This window comes from Malaclemys terrapin, chromosome 7 (genome assembly GCF_027887155.1).
Source record: "Malaclemys terrapin pileata isolate rMalTer1 chromosome 7, rMalTer1.hap1, whole genome shotgun sequence".
NCBI classification, from domain to species: domain Eukaryota; kingdom Metazoa; phylum Chordata; order Testudines; family Emydidae; genus Malaclemys; species Malaclemys terrapin.
Genome location: NC_071511.1, coordinates 73,676,581 through 73,698,135, shown reverse-complemented (window position 1 = coordinate 73,698,135; position 21,555 = coordinate 73,676,581). Strand labels below are relative to the sequence as shown.

Here is a 21,555-nt window from a genome sequence, read left to right as displayed (position 1 = left end):
TTAATTTCTTTACCATATTGATGAACAACATATTCACAGAGAAAAAGATGGATAAATAGCCACAGAAAACATCAGTGTTCTATTTCTAACTTTTTATGCTGGAAGATGGATTTAAAGAATGGCTACTGGAAGAACTCCAGTGCAGTCCCTTGGACAGAGATAGAGCATTTTGTCATGGGTTAAAAATGTTAACTCCAAGAAAGCACCACCCAGGGGGGAAAAAAAAAAAAGTAGCAACTTCATGGAACTAAAGTTGAATGTGTAAATAAGAGTGAAAGCAGCAAGTGCATTTCTCTGTGTGAAGTTTGCTGTAATGGCTGAGGCCAGGCTGCGAAGGACACTAGTATTTCCATCATTATATCATCATAATAGTGTAAATTGCAGGGCTCAGACTGGACGTAATGAATACTTACTAACCCATGGTTTCCACAGTAAATACCATGTACTGTGTGCACTTGATAGATATGGGTCTTTCAAGATCACTTGGCAACTACATAGAGTAAATTAGTATATATCATATTTTTAAAGCCTCTTTCAATCCAAAGGATTGCGAAGTGCCTTAAAAACTACCTACCAGTACCCCACTACCAGTAATCCCTTCCACCTCACCACCCTGCTGAAATGCAGCACTTTAGGCAAAGAACTACAGCAACTATTTAACAGCATACAGCAATGCTAAATTATAATTTAGGACAGAAAGTAAAGAAAACTGCGTCTACTGAAACGGCAAGGGAAATTTAGGTAGACAGAATGTAGCCACACTGCTATTAGAAGTCAGAGTCTACAACTCCGTAACTTTATGACTAATAATACCATTTGCAGTGATATGTGCTAGGAGAGGGTAAATCAAAATCTCATGGTTAAGAATGAAAGCAGGTCTGCACTGGGCTTAGGGAGGAATTTCCACCTCCTTCATATATAGCAATTAGCTAGAGATATGGTTTTGTTTCACTTTCCTTTGAGGCATCCAGTATAAGGCACAGCTGGAAGCAGGATAGTGGACTTGATGGACTATGACTATGGCTAATACCCTTTGGACTATATGCTATGGTTAATACCCTTTCTGTTTACATGTGGCTGAACTGTTATTCAGGATTCTTCCATATCATGGAGCACTCAGAAGCTCCAGTCTGCCTGGGCTCTGTGGCCATGGAATAGAAATGGAACCTGATGGAGATATCTCCTCGCGGCAGCCACGTACTTGCTGTGTAGCCACTGACCTCCTGTCTCCACCTGCGAGTTATTTGCCCGATTGACAGTTTGGTTTCAGAGCTGTCAGCTGACTCTGCAGGCTGTAAAGGCCGTGTCATAAACAGATAGTTAAGGGTTAATACCTCTTACCTGTAAAGAAAGTTCACCTAGTCTAGCTGACACCTGACCAGAGGAACCAATGGGGGGGACAAAATGTTTCAAAAGGAAGGAGGGAAGTTCCCTTTGTCTGGGTCAGTTTCAGTTTTGGCCGGAGTGGAAAAGATCAAGGAATCAGTTCTTATCAGAGTAGTGAGTATTAGAAAAGGAATAAATTGGTTTTGTTTATTTTCTTTTTGTAACTTGTCTTGCAATTAGGAAAATAATCAAATTGGGTATTCTTTTGTGTAATTAAGTTTTGCCCAGGGGAACATCCTCTGTATTTTGAATCTGTTGTCTGTGAGAGTAGCTGGTATGCTAATCTCTCCCAGAGGTTTGTCTTTCACCTTTCTTTTCTTTAATTAAAAGCCTTCTTTTTAAGAACCTGATTGATTTTTCCCTGTTTTTAAGATCCAAGGGGATTGGGTCTGGACTCACCAGGAATTGGTGGGAGAAAGGAGGGGGGATGGTTAAATTCTCCTTGTGTTAAGATCCAAGGGTTTGGATTGGTGTTCACCCGGAAATTGGTGAAGAAGACTCTCAAGGCTACCCAGGGAGAGAGAGGTTTTGGGTGGGGGAAAGACAGAGTTTCCCAAATGACTCAAACTATTTGGGTGGTGGCAGCCAGACCAGATCTAAGCTGTTAATTGAGCTTAGGAGTTCACATGCAGGTCCCCATATCTGTACTCTAAAGTCCAGAGTGGGGGTGAAACTATGACAGGCCACTTGACCCATTCCATCTCCAGAGCCATCATTCAGCAGAGAAGATCCAACATGACTGGCATGTCAGGGCACTTCCTCCCTAGTGACTCTAAGGGAGATGATGCCTGGGATCTGGTATCTTATAGGGCAGTAGGGGAGCAGAGTCAGAGTTTTCCTTGGCCCATACCCTAGCTGATGGCTCCAAAACAGACCTCTCAGATGGTAAGTACAGGTTCATCTGGGTAAAAGATCTCCACTTGCAGCAATAGTCAGAGGCCTCTGCAGGGCTGGCTGGGTTAATGGGGGTTGCTCATTTGAGCTCTCAAAACACTTTCAGAAGCACTGTAAGTCCCTACCATGCAGTGGCTGTTAATCCTGATCCTACTTGTACACGTAAAAAATCCCTGTGACTTCAAAGAGAGCTGGAGTAGGCTCTCTGTGATTTTGTGATGGACACAAATAAGTACCAGCATGAGATTTACCTGACTCATTTCACTTAAGATTCAAGTTAGAGTTTGAATGTAGGTCTCCAGAATTGTAAGGCTGGTGCTGGTGATACCTGGCCCCACTGGTTTGTCATGTTGAAAGGTTTCTCCATTGCTTCTGGGTCTCCTGTAGGTGAAAGTGATACTCACCACCAGGGTGTCCTCATAGACATAGCCATAGTAGGGAGTCCCAATGAACATGGGAGGGGTGTCCTGAACATCCTCCACATTGATAGTGACTGTGGTTGTGGCTGAAAACACCTTGTTGTCTCCCCTGAGCTTCCCACCACCGTCCTACAACAGAACGCATTGTCAAGTCATTATGCTGAAATTCACCCACTGGAACTCCTGATTGGAGATTTATCAGCTCACAGAACCCCACACTCCTGATTAGTACACTCCCAAAAGTAATGCATCTCCTGCAATACATACAGGGCCAGAATCATCAGAACAAGAATGCGTGGAGATATTTATTCTAATCTTAACAAGAAAATGGTCAATAACAGGTGGAAACAGCTCAACTAAACAGAGAGCTTTAGAGCTAATCAATGAATGCTAAGAGTTATAGAAAACTCTGCTCTGTCCTATTCCTTCTATTTTTGGTTTGTTTAGTTCCCTCTTTGATTAAGCAGACAGCCCTGAGTCTCCCTGGAGTCATTTTTAACATTAAAAGTGGTTGTACTGATACATGGAATCACATGTAGTATTTTGCATTTGAGCTCCTATTTATCAATGCCACCTAGGGAGGAAAACCAGTCTTTGCAGGAAACAGGTAAGTGAGAAGAAGAGGCCAAATCTGGAGGAACATCTATAACTTTTCATGCTAAATGTAGGGCATAACAAAAGACACTGCTCCAGGAAGTGCATTGCTGGGGAAGATTAAATTCTGCATGTGATCAAAGTCTCCTAGGGACTCTTGTGATACAGTCAAAGGTGTGAAAGAGCATAAAGCTGGGAATTGTTAAGTGGCCACGGTGTAATCAACTCTGTTTGTGCTACTGACACGACAGAGCCAATTAGAGAGACGACTCAATACATGAGAAGATTTTAACCCTTTAGTAATTATGCTGACTATTAAAGCAGTGAATAGTTTTGCGTCCCCACTGTAACAAGAATAAAGCACTTTTATGCAGGGATATGTCCACTCCCTCCCACCCCCAGCCAATCTGCACTATAACAAAGACAGGTGAATTTGGACCACATTTTGCCATAAACTCCTCCCCGATTCAAGTCTGGCCCCAAAAAATTAAATGACACCCAGGCCGAGCTCTTCTCACAAAACACAAGAGCACTTTGTAGGTCCTAAGGTGACCAGACAGCAAGTGTGAAAAAAATCAGGACATGGGATGGGGGGCAATAAGTGCCTATAGAAGAAAATGCCCCAAATATCAGGACTGTCCCTATAAAATAGGGACATCTGGTCACCCTAGTAGGTCCCCACAAATGTTCTTTGTGGCCTAGCAGAAGTCATGTCACCTCATAGCACCTGCCCAAATGTGTCTGTCAGAACTACAGGTCCTATATATTTCTGCAAGTCTTTGCACCTCAGACTCAATAGTTTGACAGTCTGTTATGAGTCTACAGCAGTGCCACAAGCACAGACTCCATAGGATTTATAGCAGTGGGGAGAGGAGTGGAATGTGCAGCTGCCTCTAAAGGATATGAATAACTATGTCCCATTAGTCAGTCCATAAGAGAGGGAAGAAAATATATGGTTTTTGGAGAAGCGATGTCACCTTTGTTCTGCAGCGTGACTATTCTCCACCTGCTGTACTGACAAAGAGCAGTGATGCACACAAACACTGCCAGTACTGCAGTTAATTACTCTACTTTATGTGCTGATAACTCCGACTCCTAGATATTGCTTCATGCCTTCATAATGGTGGGTTCCCTCTTACAGCGCACACACTGCTGATTACTGCACTAGCCAGAATGAGAGTAACTCTGAAGGCATACTCCTCTGCGTCTAATTCTTCCCCATTCTTCTTTGGTCCATTCTCAGATGTGGCTTTCCACAGTTAAAGTCCTTCCCCTCCCTGCCTCTTCTTTCAGGAAAGAGCTTGATACCTTTGCTACCACGGTGACAAAATGGGTTCTTGATTTTTCATAGTCTAGAGTGATCCCTGTTTTGATGCGAAGAACACCACTGTGTCGGTCTATGGTAAACTTATTAGTACGGATGTTCTAGAAGAAAAGAAGAGAAGTGGTGAAAGATTACTGGTATGGAAACAAGACTGGTATTTGGACTATATTTTATTTAACTTGCTAAAGATATAGACTAGAATAATAAACAGAGGTGGGTAAATAGTATGTAATGAATAATTCATGTGATTAATTTCACCTCTTTGTGTTCAGGAACAATTTATGAACAGGTCACAATTTTCTCATTATTCAAAATAATGCAGCAACCTTAACTTAGACATTTCCCAGCCTTTAATATTTAACTATGTAGCCATAATATTCTGTTAACATAGTTTATTGGATGGAATTAGTTGGGTTTTTTTTGTTTTAGAAAATAAAAAGATGACCCTCCCCCCTCCTCCCTGTGACACACAAAAAAGTTGTGTCCCTCTTCAGGACTTCAAAATTCTACTGGCTTCCAAAAAACTGGCAATAGTTCATGTACATTCCATTATCTGGAACACTGGCCAGGATTTTCAAAAGTGATTGCTGAATTTTGGATGCCTAATCTGAAGTATTTTAAAGAGGCCTGATTTTGATAACGTGCTGAGCATTTAACCTCTGAAAAATCAGGGCTTTTTAAGGTGTCTCATGGTGGGCACCAAACACTGAAGCACCAAATTCACTGGTTGTTTTGAAAATCTTGACATATTTGAGTAGACATCACTACTAGAATGTTCTATCCCGTACATTGTAAAAAGCCAACACTTGAGAGAGAGAGAGTGTGTCCCTGTTATGTGATACTTGGGAGCTCTCAGGGAGTGAGCCAATAGCTCTTGTGGAGCCTTTTGCTTCAACCAATGCACACTTTAAGTGGACTTTTTGCTAGACTGATACGTTAGTCATATATACACATGTATGGCATGGCCTTCTTTGCTGCACATTTTGTAAGCTTAGTGAAAAACCCTATGCAAAATGAATTACGTATGAGATTTTCAAAGGATCATGACTTGGTCATATCAAAAGCTAATTTCAATAGGGCACCCAAAAGCTTCTCTTAACAGTAAGGCTACGTTTGTGCCAAATTTCAATTTTCTACATTAATCTAACCTGGCTGCATCTAGCACTGTTCACAAAAAGTTTGCAATCATTCTTTTACAATGGGAAAATACATTTGTTCAGTGTCCTCATATTCAAAAATGACAAAACCAATTTTTCCTCAAACTAACAAAAATTGCCTTCAGGAAGAGCACAAATCTAGAAAATTTCTGACACAAAGATGAAAGTTTTAGGAGTTAATGAGCAACTCCTAACAAGGGGATAGGAGGACAGATAGAAATGTACTGTCAAACAAAAGCACAGCCTGTGAAAATTGTCCAGGTATTATAACAATGCTCTGTAGATAATGTGCCTCTTCAGTGAGTGACTACGGGTGACATTAAACAATGCAACATATTGTCTGCTAGCTCTGCCTCTTGCTAAGGAGAAAATGAGGGTCACTAGCATCTCAAGAGGGGAATAGAGTGGCAAAACGCAGAACAAAAATGACTGAAAAAAAAGTAAAAGACTCAATTTCTGTGAGAGAAATGGGTTTTCACAGAGTGACCTGATCTGAGGGACTTGTCAGAATTGCAGAGTGGATTTGTAAGTGGCATTGAATTTAAATGAGAGTTAGATTTCCTTTGCAGTAAGATCATTGTGTTTGCTTTTTGTGTCTTTTTGGCTGATTACAGTATTTGGTTTAGGATGTTTTTTTCTTTCAGTTATCTCATGTTAAGACAATTAGCTTTAATCCTACATAAATATTTGCATTTTCTCAAGTAGACATTGATCCTGCACTCACTTTTGTCTAAGTAGATATTGTAATGAATGAGTTAGTCTATGTGTACCACTTCCTCTTACTGGGGAGAATCAAAATTATTCAGCGGCAGGCTAAGCTTTTAGCAACAGTAGCTCAGGTTGTAGCCACCTTTTCTTTACAGGATTGTCTTGACGAGGGAACGTGGTCAACCCTTTCAAACATGCCTATTAAATATCTGTTATTAGTTCACTCAAGGCAGTACCCTTGTTTGTCCTTCTCTTCACTGAGATAGTGCAAAAGTGATAGTAGCTACTTGCCTATGCTCCCGATAAACAAGAGAGAGAATAAGTGGGGAACAGAAAAGGAAGCAGGAAATATGAGAATGCCAGTGATGTGGCAGGAGACAAATGTTGTTAGAACCTTAAAACACTGCATAAGTTAATCAGTGTTGCAAGTATGAGCAGGAGGAGAGCAGCGAAAATGAAAGGACGTGTGAATATATATGATGGAGGTAACAAAAATATTTAGCTGATGGACCCTATCAGATCACAATGCAGGACCAGTCACAAGAGAGTTCTTTCTCCGCTGTCTGACTCTTATCCAGAGTTATCAGGAGTGCAACAGAGGTTTTCTGACCCACCTGATAATTCAGCCGTGTTTCCTCCTCCCACACTAAGGCCTTACTTAGTATAAAAGTTGCACTGCTTTAGTTATCCTGGCATAGTTACAGTGGTACATCACCCCTGCTGTGTATGCAGTTATATTGGTGTACATGTACTTATACTGGTTTAGCTTATTTCCATGCAGGAAGGGAAATAATCTATACTGGTCTAAGGTACCTCTTTCTGATCTAACTGCATCTATACCAGAGGTTGTACCAGTAGAACTACTACAGTAAAAAAAACTAAACAAAAAAATCCCCACTCCCCTAACCAACTAACTATATTGCTATACAATGCGTATGTAGACCAGGCCTAACAGGTAGCCAGGAGAGATGACCCTGACTTCACTGAGAAGCAGGAGTGTTGTGCTGAAGCACTGCAGAGAACCACGTGCAGCTGAGGGAGGCTGAGGAGGGATCAGAGAAGGCAGGAGTAGGGCTGAAGATGATTGAATCCTGAACTGAAGCTGAATGCTAACAATTCCCAGGCCATGGTCAACCACCCTAGCTTTTTCCTAGAGGTGCATATTAATTTAGAATCTATTTATCTCATGTATTTTCTGGGATCACTCCTACTGTTATGGTGACACTTCTAACAAGCTCCATGGCCTTGTTTTTATCCTCCTGAGGCCTGAACACCTCAGTAAATGAGACAACTTTTAAACATACATGTAATGCCCATACCTGCAAGAAGTAGGTGATACTTCCCCCGGAACCCGTGTCTTTGTCCACTGCCTCGATCTTAAAGATACTGCTCCCCGAGGGAGTGTTCTGTGAATCAAAACAGTTACTAGAATCAGGGGGACTGGCAGAGTAATGGGAGATAAAAGATGAGAGAGGCAAGAAATGAGGAATGAATGAGAGAGGGCTGGAAAGCAGCAAAGGAATGAGAAACCAAAAATAGAAAGGCAGGTGGGAATAGGGGATTCAAAAGGTAGAAGGAAAAGCGACTGAAAGTCAGCAGAGAATGAAACACAGAATGTGATGGAGAGTGAATGGGCACATGTATGAGTGGGGATGAAAGTGAGGGAAATTATGGGATGAAAGAGGAAGAAAATATATTAAAAATAAGGGAAAGATTGGGGCAGAAACGGGAAAAGAGAAATGTCTGTGTAGGGGTCAAGGAGACAGAGAAATCTTCTTCTTCTATGATGTGGTAAAATCCCCATTGACTTCAATGGGAGCAGGAGCAGGCTTCCTGTGGAAAACAGTGTGCAAATAAGCATCACAGCTTTCCCATGGGAGACCTCATGCATTCAGACAGTGGAGAACACCACAGCATGACTTCCTCACTAACCGTACACTTTAGTGATACTCAAAACCTAACCAGCTAAACACTGAGTTAATCACATTAGTGATGGGATGTTACAGAAAACATATTCGCTTCTTTTCCCTGTTCCCCATTCAAACTTACTTATAGCATGAAAAAAAACCCTCAACCAACCTCTGGGACTTGGACTATGTAAGGTGTGTTGATAAATTCTGGACTCTCATCATTAGCATCTGTAACAAGGATTCGGACTTTTTCAGCAACCTGGAGTGGAATATGATAAACACTTATTGAAATAAACTAAATTATACCATATGCTTGTTCATTTGCACACTATGATCCCAACTGGCTAAGGAGTTCAATAGCAGTGAAAACTGCTTTGTTGTGGAATGTCCTCAAGCTACCATAATTCAGTAGGAAAATGGAAAGAGAGAACATCATGGGCTTCTTAAAGAATTTCCTGCCCCTGCCCCCCCTCAAAAGAAAGGCAATGTAAAGCTCTCCCTGAGAGTATTATTTATTGATGTATATTATGACTTTCAAAAGTCTCAGGGCACGCTATGAACAACAGATTATGGGGCTGATTTTCAAAGTTAGTTTCACACTTACTAGACTCTTCCAGAGCTTCAAAACATACCTGATGCATGCACATAAATGAGATATCTGTGCATAGGCAAGGCTACTTAGGTGCTTAGCTGGCTATGATGTGCACAGATACCTCATTTGATACCACTGGTTTTAGTGTGCATTAATTGGGTGTTTGCAAATGCATGCAGCTAACTTTGAAAATCTGGTCCCATTTATACCTAGAGAACTCACTCTGACATCCAACATAAAGGAGCCCCTTCTGGGATGGAATGCAGTAGCTAACATCAATTCCCAGCAAAAGTGCAACTTTTTTTGTGAAGTAAAGATGTATACTTGATCCAGATACTTTTATTTAAGGAGATTTCTATGGCACTGCTCATTATATATGAGCCTCCTAAACATTTATTCTCACTACGCTCCTCTGAGTAAGGAAGCATTGCAGAGAATCATTATTCCAGTTTTACAGAGGAGAAAATGAAAACACAGAGATTAAGGCCCAGATCCTCAAAAGTATGTTGGTGCCTAACTTCCACTGAAATCAATGGGAGTTAGGCGCTGAAATACCTTTGAGGATCTGGGCCTACGTGACTTGCCCAAGTTACCATGGATAGTTTTGTGGCACATCCAGAAGTAATACCCAAGTTTTCTGACCACCAGTCCTGTGCCTTAATCATAAAACCATCCTTCCTATCTTTAAAACAAATAAAAACAACAGGGAAATGTATGGGTCTCAAGTGGAATTAGGTCAGGATATTGGTGCAGTCACTTCAATTAGTCTTGTGAAAATGATATCAGGCCCTTAATAATAAGAGCTTCAACAACAAACAACAAAACAAACAAAAACAGCACCCCAAGCAAAACAGAGCTTCATAGTGCAACGCCATACCATGAAAGTTCACTAGTGACTCAAAGGGAGGAACACCAGCTACTGACTCTCCAACACTAATTCCTGCAACACTGAATTTTTCATTAGAGGTCTCCAAAAATTTACCAGGCCCAACCCTTCTTTGGGCTTGAGACCTACTGTTGTCTCAGCCTAAGGTGACACCTTGTATGAAAAGATACCATGGTTTTACAGCCTACTTTGAGTCAGACTTTTGCCTTGGACTACAGAATCCAAAATCAGTTTGAAATGACTGCAAGGAGTTGGATTTAGGTCTGAGTTACTGTGATTTCATCAAAGAGCATAAGTAGCATAAGACCCTCATTTTTACCATGTTTTCTTATATAACAAGATACAGTATGAAAGGTGGCGAATGCAGAAAGGGTGAGCTTGACAAGCTTTGGCACATGTGAATACTCACTGTACTCAGGCCATCTGAAATACTGACTATAACTTCAATCTCATCTTCTTTCTGCAAACAAAGGCAATTCATTTAAACAGAGGTCCAGTATTTAGCAAAATTATTCAAGGAGGGTTTGCGTATTTAAATGGATCGCAAGAATACCCAGAGTTATAACAGTTAACACTAACGAAGTGAGTATTGGAAAGGAAATAAAACCTCATGTTTTGGGGCATAAAATGATCTCTAACTATTAGGGATTAGGATGAGTCTTTCATGGGGTGGGGTGAGGAAATTAGCCCACATCAGCATTTTGTGGGATTTCTTGCATTTCCCTCTGAGGCATCCAGTGTTGGCCACTGTTGAAGACAGAATGCTGGACTAGCGGGACCATGCAATTTGATCCAGCAATTCCTATGGGTGAGTTGCTGGAAGTCAACCTTTGCATTTTTCAAGAAAATACTAACTAAAAAGGTATTGTGTGAAACTTCTGCTCATTGGTATACAGTGGTTTAAGGGATTTAATAAACATTGGGCAGTCTCACCTGAAAAGGATTTTCCCCGAAAACAGGTCAAATTAGGAGTTTAGAGCATCTGATCTTGGAACAAGGTTGCCTAATATGCCATGTTTGGTGGGACTATCCTGAGCTGACAGGAAGGGCTTTCATTTAACTGGATACATGTTTCTTAACCCATTTTAGTGACTTTTATTTCCATTATTTGTAATCAGTCCCAAATGAAATATTTAAGGAAATTCAACAGTGGCAGCATGGCACTTAACTGAGGGTCCGACACCTAAGAAAATATGCTTGTGTGTATGTGGGAAAGAGCATATATGCGGAGAAATATTCATTTTTGGTATCATAAACAATCTGTCCTTGAAAAATAATTACAGAGAACCCAACTCATCCTACATCTGGGAGAATCCTAAAGAAATTCAGATTCCATCTCCTAGGATTAGAGAAGCTTAGCTGCATCAGGAACTAAACAGAAAACAGAGTAGGAATAAACAGTGAATTTTCTATTTGGCAAGAGGGGGGAGGGATAGCTCAGTGGTTTGAGCATTGGCCTGCTAAATCTAGGGTTGTGAGCTCAATCCTTGAGGGGGCCATTTAGGGATGTGGGGCAAAAAATCTGTCTGGGGATTGGTCCTGCTTTGAGCAGGGGATTGGACTAGATGACCTCCTGAGGTCCCTTCCAACCCTGATATTCTGTGATTCTAAGAGTTTAACAGTTGGGTACTCAAAGATTCTGTAGTAGAAGCAATATTATAAATGAACTGGAAAAGGAGGTGACAAGTGCAATAATATACTGCATTATATTAATATGGATACAATTAGACTGCAGAATAAGTTTACATGATTTGGAGGCCAAATAGACTCAGACTTTATGGGCAGAAGGGACCGTCTAGTCTGACCTCCTGCACATTGCAGGCCACAGAACCTCACCCACCTATGCCCGTAACAGACCCATAACCTCTGACTGAGTAATTCAGGTCTTCAAATCATGACTGAAAGACTTCAAGTTACCATTTACACCATGGTCTGAATTGACACTTTCCCTTAAAACTACTAATCAAATTAAAAACGTGAATCCATTATAGAAACATGCAGATAGGTACTATTTCATTGTGCTTTACCTCTCTATCAAGCTCCTCAATCAAGGTGACATTTCCAAAATTTGCATCAATGGCAAAGTAACTTCTTGACCCAGTTTCATAGGTCATTCCGTAGGTCACAGGATCTCCTTCTGGGTCGGTTCCATTCAGAGTGTACACATGTGTACCTGAAAAGATAGATTTAGTCATTCCACAAGACTTCCCAATGGTAACTTCAACCAGGATATGTCTTCAATGAACTATTTCTTATGCATTTAGCTCCTTTTTATGGTTAGAGAAGTTTTGTAAACCAGCTCCAATTTCTAGGAATGTATTCATAGTCACAGATTTTTAAGGTCAGAAGCAAACACCAGATCATAAGTATACAGTTCAATAGTTACGATTCATAATTTTCTGCCTATTGGTTAAACCCAGATAATCAGTGTGGGCAACGGGTCCTTCCCTTCCAGAGCCCTCAGCTGCAGAATACCACAAAGTTCAATCTTCTTCCCTCATACAATTCATTTGGATGAAGAGTAGCTGACTAATCCTGAACCCAAGCAAGGCTGAGGTGATGCTGGTAGGAAGAAGTAAGAGCTCTGAATGATTTGTATCCTCTGTAATATTCCCCACTATTGAGGGTAACTGCCCAGATTGTTAAGATCGTCCACACTATTGAGATCCTCAATGCTATTGGATGCCCAGCCAGCCATGAGAGCATTAAAATGCCCACTTCCATCTGAAGCTGACAAGAAGACTGCTGCCCATCCTCACAGGACAGCTATGCCTCATTGGAACAATGGAACTGTAAGTCAATATGTGGAGTCCCGTGAATGTTGAAGACAACTTCCACAAGAGCTGGACCTGGACTATTGAACTCTCCCCTGACAGAGATGTCAGAATGACCACAGGCTTACCCAGTCTCAGAACTAAATAAATGTCAACCTCCTTTCTTCCACTTAGCTTTCCCTTCATTTAAATTCTTTATACAACACACCCAACCATCCACTCACTCGCACACAAATGAATAAATCCTATAAGCTAATCAGTCTAATTCACCTACAAGATGGTCAAAAGAGATATTATTTCTATTTTTAAATACTTGAGAAGACGGTTCCAGCTTGTGTGGTGAATTGACTCCTTTTATCAAAAGTGACATTTCCTGAGGGAACTACATTTTCAAAACATTGTGGGGCATTTACTGGGCAAAATCCTTGGAAGTCCATTATCCTACTTTGCATTTATATAGCACCCTTCATCTCTGGATCTTAAAATATTTTTCAAACATCAATTAACTGGGCCTGACAGGTGGTGTTATCCCCATTTTACAGGTAGGTAAACTGAGCACAAACAAGTTATGTGAATTACCCAGGATCATACGACAAGTTAGTGCCAGAGTCAGAAGTAGAACTCAGGAGTCCTGAGGTTCAGTCCAATCCTCTAACCACTAGGAAGATCATTCTTTCTAGTAAGAACCACAAACAACTCTAAAAATTATGCTCAGAACTTTTCTCCCTTGAAATTCTGAGGGTTCAATACACAAAACCACGCTTATGGAAACTTATATTTTACATTGTGGCAAAAGTATTGTAGCTGAGTAACTCTACTGGCTGGGTGAACAGTGAAATTTGCTTATACCACGGACAGCCCACAAAAAGTCATAGCTCCTTCTCCTAAAGGAAGGATCGTGGCTGATGAAGTTGTGTGGCAAGGTGATTAGAAGGAAGATCTTTTTTCCTGGCTCTGTCAGTGGCAGCATGAATGATCCAAGCACAGGCCACAGAGGTGAACTGTGCTCTCCTCAAAATAAACGTGGCAGAGGTGGGCTCCAGATTTAAGGATTCACACAAGGTTAGTGTGTATTGTCTGATGAAACCACCAAGTTTTGCCTGGTTCCTGGTTAAAACCATTCAGAAACACTGAGTTTTGCAAGATTTTCACCCTAAGTTATAAAGCAGCTTAAAATCATGCAGCGGTTCAATATCTTTTTGATGTCTGTAATAGAGCACATGTGGTTATTTTAGCAGCAGAGATAGACAATGCTGCTGCAGGTTACTAGCTCCCTAACTACAGTTGATGTGCTGTGGATTGTGGTGCTGTCAGTAGCAACTATGCACCATGAATGTTTTCTTGTATTTTCTCAGGTTTTGTAATAAAAGCTTTTCAAAGATCACTTGCTCACTCTTCAGATATAGAAATTAAACCTATCACAGGCAGAACACAATGGAGCAGAGGGCTAAAGGGCTATGGAACATCAAGCAACATGGCATCTGAAGCGGACACTCAGCATATTTGGTTATCCGCAAGGATAGAGGGATTATTTTGAGAGGCTATTGGAAGATTCAGTCAGACTGCACTGCATCAGGTCTCATTTGTATGGCAACCTCTGCTATTGGAAGTGCTAAATATGTAGTATTTTCTTAAAGTAAAAGTTTAAATTTTGCAAAGAGTAACAGAGGAACAGGAGGTATGCTGGTAGTACACACTGCCAAGATCCAGCTTAACCCATCCCCAGTGAGTATGTAGAGTTTGGAAAACAGGCGCACAAAATTGCAAACCAAATAATGTTTTCCTTAGGCTTTTCCATTTAAAAACTCCCAGGAAAATTATAAATATAACTTTGTAATTCACCAAGTAACTAGGAAAAGGCACAGAGGAGTCAAAGTTATTTTTGCTTTACTGCAAAATAAAATAAAAGGGGAAAAAAGAAAAAACTTGGTCTGAGATTTTTCTCAAAAAATGGGGTGTCACAGTGAGGTGTCTACATCCTGACTTAGCTTCCTATATAAGGGAACTGATTTTCAAAAAAGATGAACATCCAGCAGCTCCCATTGACTTCAAATGTTTTTGTTTCTGAAAATCTATCTTGATGTTATACACATTTCAGGCCAGATTCTGCTCTCATTTATACAGGCAAATATCTGGATTAACTCCAATGACTTCAATGTCAATGCAGTCTTTTTCTCACTCTTTTTATGTCATTATAACTTTCCACTTTTTAATTGCCTCACTGTTATATTTCTCACTCTCTGTCTCTTCAACCTTATATATCTCTATCATGTCTATTTCCTCTCCAAATGCGTAACTGTTTTTCTGCCTTCCAGCTGATTTCTTCTACCTCTCTGAGACATCCTGCTGTGGGTTTCTAGCACATTTGTCTGTGGCAGCTGTTCCAGTTGTATTATCTGTTTAAAAAGCTATACTGGGAGTTTCAGATGCCATGAACATTAGTGATAAAAATAGCACTTGACATTTGCAATATGTGATACCTTTCGTCTATGGAAAGCAAATCACTTTAATTAAGCCCAACAATACCGCTGAGCAGCAAATAATAAACCCATTGTACAGATGGGGAAACTGAGTCAAAGAGGCCCAAGATCTCACAGCGAGCCAGTGGCAACCTAGAAATCCTGGCTCCAAGTCTTATACACTAACTACTCTTACAGACAGGGATCTCCTTTTTGTTGTGTTTGTATATCACCTAACATAATGGGGCCCTGTGCCATCATCAGGACTCCTAGGAATTGCCCCAATACAAATAAATAACAATAATAATATCACTCCCAAGAAACACATAACCATCCAGTAGACAATGCAGCATAAGGGCTACAGAAGAAGAATGTTATGCAAGTGTGTGAGAATATATTTCAACTTGAACTTGTGCAAATCCACCTCTACCCACTGAACCTTCTGCAGGATGGAAACCGAGTGATCAAAAACCCAGTAAGGTTTTCATCCTTTGCAGTTTTCATCCTTTATGGGGGGAAAAGAGGATCTGCGTGGAGGGAACACCACAGTAAATCAAATATTAGCCATATAATCTGGCATCTTCTTTGCAAGCCTATGCACTAGTCATATAAAAAAATCTCTTATGGTAATTGATGCATTTTACCTGCCGCAGTTTTTAGGGACTTTCTTATAAGGGTAGCAGGAAATTTCTGTTGAAAGTAACATGAAACATTGACATTCATGTCAAGTTTGAGATTGCTGAGGTCTCCCAATAGGAAACAATGGGGTTCATTGATCTTTATGCCCTACTGTTTCCTGAGCTGGTTTTCCGGGTATAACTGATACACTTGGCTATGTGACTACTGGGCAGTTAATGTGCCATTGAAATTGAATTGTTTGATTGCAATTTCTCTTCCAGTTCGGTCTCAGCTCCTAATATTGGATGAGTTATATCTGAATGCACAAGCTCTCCATATCATTAACGCCCTGGGAACACTTCCCAGCACAGTGTTAATGCCAATTAAAAAGCTATCCTAGGCACGCTGACTCCACTTGCTGAAAAAGTAGTAAATTAAAAATCCAACCAAAATCCTATCGGTGGGTACAAGCAAACAGCCCCCTCCAGTCATAAACAGAAGCAAATAGAGCATTATTCATATAGGGACAAGGGAAAATACAATAGTAACTGATAATGTCACAATTTGGCCCTTTAGCTGCAACCTCCTGGAGGACAGGGATCTTTGCTTAGTGTAGCACTCAGCACACAGGCAGCGCTTAATAAACAGCACATTAGCACTGAAGCAGCTGCCCCACATGGATCCTTCCCTTGGGGGAGCCTTAGAATAAAAAAATCATAGAAATGTAGGGCTGAAAGGGACATCAAGAGTTCTTCTAGTCCAGCCCCTGCTGTGCTGAGGCAGGACCAAGGATACCTAGACCATCCCCGACAAGTGTTTGGCCAGCCTATTCTTAAAAACCTCCAGTGATGGGGATTCCACAACCTCCTTCGGTAACTTGTTCAGGTGCTTATAGGATCAGTACAGTTAGAAAGTTGTTCCTAATATCCAACCTAAATCTCCCTTACTGCAAACTAAGCTAATTACTTCTTGTCCTATCCTCAGTGGACATGGAAAACAATTGATCACCCTCCTCTTCATAATCATCTTTTACATATTTGAAGATTGTTTTCAGGTCCCCCCTCAGCCTTATCTTCTCTAAACTACACATGCCCAATTCTTTCAACCTTTCCTCATAGGTCAGGTTTTCTAAACCTTTAACATTTTTTGTAGCTCTCCTCTGGTCTCTCCAATTTGTTCACATCTTTCTTAAGGTGTGGTACCCCAAACTGGATACAGTACTCAGCTGAGGTCTCACCAGTGCCAAGAGATGGGAGCAGTTACCTCCCGTGTCTGACATATGATACTCTTAATACACCCCAGAATGACGTTTGCTTTTTTCACAGCTGCATCACACTGTTGACTCACATTCAGTCTGAGATCCACTATCATCCCAGATGCTTGTCTTCAGTACTACCGCCTTGCCAGTTATGCCCCATTTTGTAGTTAGCATTTGATGTTTTCTTCCTAAGTGAAGTACTTTGACCGTGTCTTTACTGAATTTCATCTAATTTATTTCAGACCAATTCTCCAATTTTTCAAGGTCATTTGAATTCTAATCCTGTCCTCCAAAGTGCTTGCAACCCCTTCCAGCTTGGTATCATCCATGGAAATATTGACTAGCACTGGACATAGGACAGTCCCCTGCGCGACCCCACTAGATATTTCCTTCCTGTTTGACAGTGAACCATTGAAATTACTCTGAGATTTTTTTAAACCCATTACACATCTAGACTACCTGTTAAATTAGTAACAGAGGAATGCATTGAATTGGCCTGCAGGTAAATTTGTTTTACTCTGATTTTATTTTCTCATTTTTCTTCAAGGCACATCCAAGTTCTAAGCAAGACTGGAAAGGAACATACCAAAGTACTGCCAGAATAGGTGTTTTCACGCTACTTCCAGCCCACTCAGACAAGGAAATCTCAGACCAAAGAGGCTCAGAGAAGCACTTAAATGGCAGGGTCACCATCTCCTGGCTTCTGGACAGCAATCCCATGTCTCCCCTTATGAGAGCTGCCCAGCATCTTCTTAAGTTTCTGAGCCTAGTTAGTTGCCTATCAGAGAGACACTTCTAGCTGGGAGTCTGAGACCACCTGAGATCTAAGCCAAAAAAAACCCCTCTCCCTCTCTTGCTCCTAACCACCTACCAACCTGCAGCCCCTGCCTGGGGTTTAAGTGATTTGATTATTTTTGAGTGAACCCTTAGCATCAGGGTGAATTTCATCCAGCCTGAAATGGCATGAGAGTCCCATTTTGCTTCATTGTATATTAATGGATTTTCAGTCTCTTATAGGCTTGGTCTGTGTTGGGATTTTGCCTCGATTCCAGTAGTCACTGGCCAGCCACTGATGTAGCTTCCCCAGAACAAACCCCAAGTGTAGACAAGAAAAGCTGGGATCTACCTGAGTGTCAGGGGTAGTATCCACGGATGCAAATCACAACTTTCCTGACTGCACTGGGGGGTTTGCTTTGTGTGGGTACACTGGTGCTGGCCTTCGTTTGCTGGAGTCTGAGGAAATTCCCACTGGCACTGCAGCTTCAGTCTGCTTATAGTGAAACTCAGGGTCACCACGGGCAGGCTCCAGCTGAGCTAATTCCATTGGAAAATGCATCCCTTAACATGATAAGCTATGTGCTAAATGGTGCATTCCAAGGGATTATCATTCCTTCCCCTCTTTTCTGGTTGATGTTGCCACTCTCCCATTGGTGGGAAGAGCTGAAGAAGAAACTCTGATCCCCCATGTCTACACTATGGGGACTGTAGCAGCACAGCTACGGCACCATAGCTATGCAGCCATAATCTCTTAGTGTAGATATGGCCTACAACAACGGAAAGGGTTTTTCCATCACTGTAGGACCATCACCTCTCAAGTAGTGGTAGCTAGGTTAGTGGAAGCATTCTTCCATTGACCTACCTGCATCTACACTGGGGTTTAAGTTGGCATAGCTACATCGCTCAGGGATATGGATTTTTCACACCCCTGAGCAATGTAACTATGTTAACCTAAAATTCATGATCCAACCTAAAACCTAAGTGTAGACCAGACCTCAGGCTGGTGTTGCTGTAGTCTGCCACCACTGGGAGTGGCCCTTTGACCTACAGCTGCAGAAACTGAAGAGAATCCGTGCCATCACTCCCAAAAGGAAGAGAAGGATCATTTTTGCTACATTGGTCCTTTCTTGTTAGAGTGAAATTCCACTGGCTAGATCTTCACCACCACTGAAATGCAGATGTGTCTGGAGTAGAAGCAACCAGTACATAGCACTCCAAACAAGAGTGGGCTGGAGATACTTTCCCAACCACACCATGACAAACACCTCCTGTTACAAAACATGCCAAAGAAACTTTAGGGTGAGATTTTCCAAAGCATGGTGTTGCCCCATTGATGACAGTGGGAGCAGAACAAGGCCAATGCTGAGCACTTTTTAAAATCTCGTTTACTTTAATTCCAACCAGAACAGATAGTGCCTATCTTTTATGGGGCTCATTGAAAAGCTAGTAACTATAGCCAGACAAGAGTAAACACAAAACAGAGTTCCAGTGCTGCATTTGGAATTTGCTATGCTATTTTTTTAAAACCATAAAACCTTTAAAGTAGAGCTGGTTGGGAAATAAAACATCCAAATTTTTCAATTAAAAAAAAATATTGTGGCAGTAAATATTCAACCATTTCTACTTTAAACATAAAAAGGATAATTATTTGAAGAAAAACCTCATGTGTGTTCTCTTATTTTCATTTCAATGTACAGTTAAGCTGTCATTAATAATTATCAACAACTCTGTTCTCTTCCCATAAACATCTGCCTGGGCAGACAAGAATCTCTCTTAATTTCACAAATCATTTATGACCTCACAACACTCATGCTCAGATGCTCTGGGTGAATCAGGTGACCAATAGTGTGGGAGAGAAGAAGAAGAAGGATTTCAAAATGCAGTTTGCATTCAAACAAGTCATTTTAAATAAAGTGAGGTCTATAAAGAGAGAAAGAATAACATTTAAGTGCATCAAAGGCAGAGGTACTAGAACATTTTGGGCATATGTTAATGGACACCATAACAAAATAAATTGTATGCTTTCCCATACCTTTGTAATGATTCAGGCAACAAAGGACAGCAATTTTAGAATTTATTTAAACACATTTACTGTGATACTGACCAACAGGTGTGTCTTCTGAAAGGCTGAGAAGTGCCATGTTCCCATTAGTGCTGCTGGCTCCATTATCAAAGAAGTAGGGGGCATAATTTGCCTGAGCTGCAATTAAAACAAAGCAGAACCCAAAGAAAAGCATTTCATAAACTGCAGTAACTCAAGATTTCCTATCCTGCCTCTCTCTCTGTACAAAGAATGATGAGCCCTTTGGGAAATAATGTGAGTTTGTATGTAACATAGCCAATTACACTCATGAACTTTTTACCTTTTAAATTATATATATGTTAAATTGCTCCCCTCTGGTGTTGTACCAATAATTCACATAAATACTGCACAGCAGCATTTAAAGAATATGAGTGTAGAAAAAAAGAACTAAACAGGATATATTTAAAGAGCCTCAAACATTCAGAAGCTGCGTCTTGCAAAGTAACCTTCACGACCATTCACCATTTCTGTATACAGCTCCCATACACTCTGTGTGTGTATGTCTGACACCTGGCCAATGGCTAAGTAATAACCTAATCAATATTCTAAACATATTTTTAAATTACACCTACTGAATGAGCAATAAGCCATAATTAAACAGTTACTTACTTGCTGCCAGACAATAAAGTTAAAGAAAAAAAAAGAAAGCAAGTTAGTTGTCATTCTAATCACTCATAGTTAAAAATCAAAATAGCCCATTTGAAACAAAATTGAAAATATGCAAACAGGAGGAGGGGGTAACGTGCACAGTGATCAATCTCTCAGGAAACAATTCAGGACCACATTATCCCATCAGTAAGGATTACTATAGGATATGCCATGTCCTTCTCTTTGTTTATTAACAAAGAGAAAGCCGTACTCACCCAGGCAAACATGCACCAAATTGAGAAATAAAGATGGGGCGAAATGCCTTACATGCTTCATCCCACTGAAGGAAAGGCTAATTTCTTCTCTGTTTCAAAGGTTTTTGGTTTGTTTGCTTTTTTGTCTAAAGGGACTTGCAAAGTCTCCTTCAGACCTGTGCGGTGGTGAAATGTGCAAGAGGCAGTAACAGATGTTAAGATGTTAAGCGGATGACACGTCTTAATTTCTGAGGAATTTAAAGAAGCTCCTTCCTACCATCTAATTAGACCAATTACTTTGCAAGGAGCTGTGGGACTCATTTCTGATACAAGGTTGGGAGGAATCAACATCACTCTCACAGGGTCGGTTGTTTGCACTGTGTTTAGGTTGCCTAATGAACCACTCTTCACTGCTCGAATATAGAAGCCAGAAGGCAGGTAAAGTTGAATTTTTAAAAATATGTCTTATTCTCTAATTTACTCCTCTGCTTTTCAGAACTAAGAGGGATTTTTATTTATTTTAGATTTTGGCTTCTTTGAGAAACAAGGGGGTAGGAACTCAAAACAAATGCATGGTACATTAAGCATCAATACTTTAATATCAGTACTTTAAAGGAGGCCAGTCATCAATTACAACAGAAAATATCAGACAGAAGCCAGCGATGGGTTTTTTTTTATTCATGAGATGGCCTAAAGATTTGTTTTTTAAATGTTTGGATTTCAGTTAAGTTTTTGATGCATCTTTTATAGCTGGTATACAATTTATAATTAACATCCTGAAACTTTTTAAAAAGTATTCCAAAGAAAATATTAATGAAATAGGGTTTTTTTTCCTCTGTTTTCTGTTTCATACAGTTAAAAGTGTATTTCATGG

At 40.6% G+C, this 21,555-nt stretch overlaps 1 protein-coding gene across 1 annotated transcript in view; it reads right to left on the bottom strand.

Annotated features, from left to right (window-relative positions):
* Positions 1 to 20,763, bottom strand: part of CDHR1 (cadherin related family member 1) — a 58,312-nt gene extending 37,549 nt beyond the window's left edge. Inside the window, exons 1-8 of the mRNA XM_054036072.1 lie at positions 20,703 to 20,763; positions 19,861 to 19,956; positions 11,898 to 12,043; positions 10,280 to 10,330; positions 8,562 to 8,651; positions 7,802 to 7,888; positions 4,602 to 4,718; positions 2,685 to 2,828 (exon numbers count right to left, since the gene is read on the bottom strand). Of these exons, the coding sequence (XP_053892047.1) occupies positions 2,685 to 2,828; positions 4,602 to 4,718; positions 7,802 to 7,888; positions 8,562 to 8,651; positions 10,280 to 10,330; positions 11,898 to 12,043; positions 19,861 to 19,956; positions 20,703 to 20,763 (792 nt within the window). The remainder of the gene's footprint in view (positions 1 to 2,684; positions 2,829 to 4,601; positions 4,719 to 7,801; positions 7,889 to 8,561; positions 8,652 to 10,279; positions 10,331 to 11,897; positions 12,044 to 19,860; positions 19,957 to 20,702) is intronic.
* Positions 20,764 to 21,555: the final 792 nt, after the last annotated feature.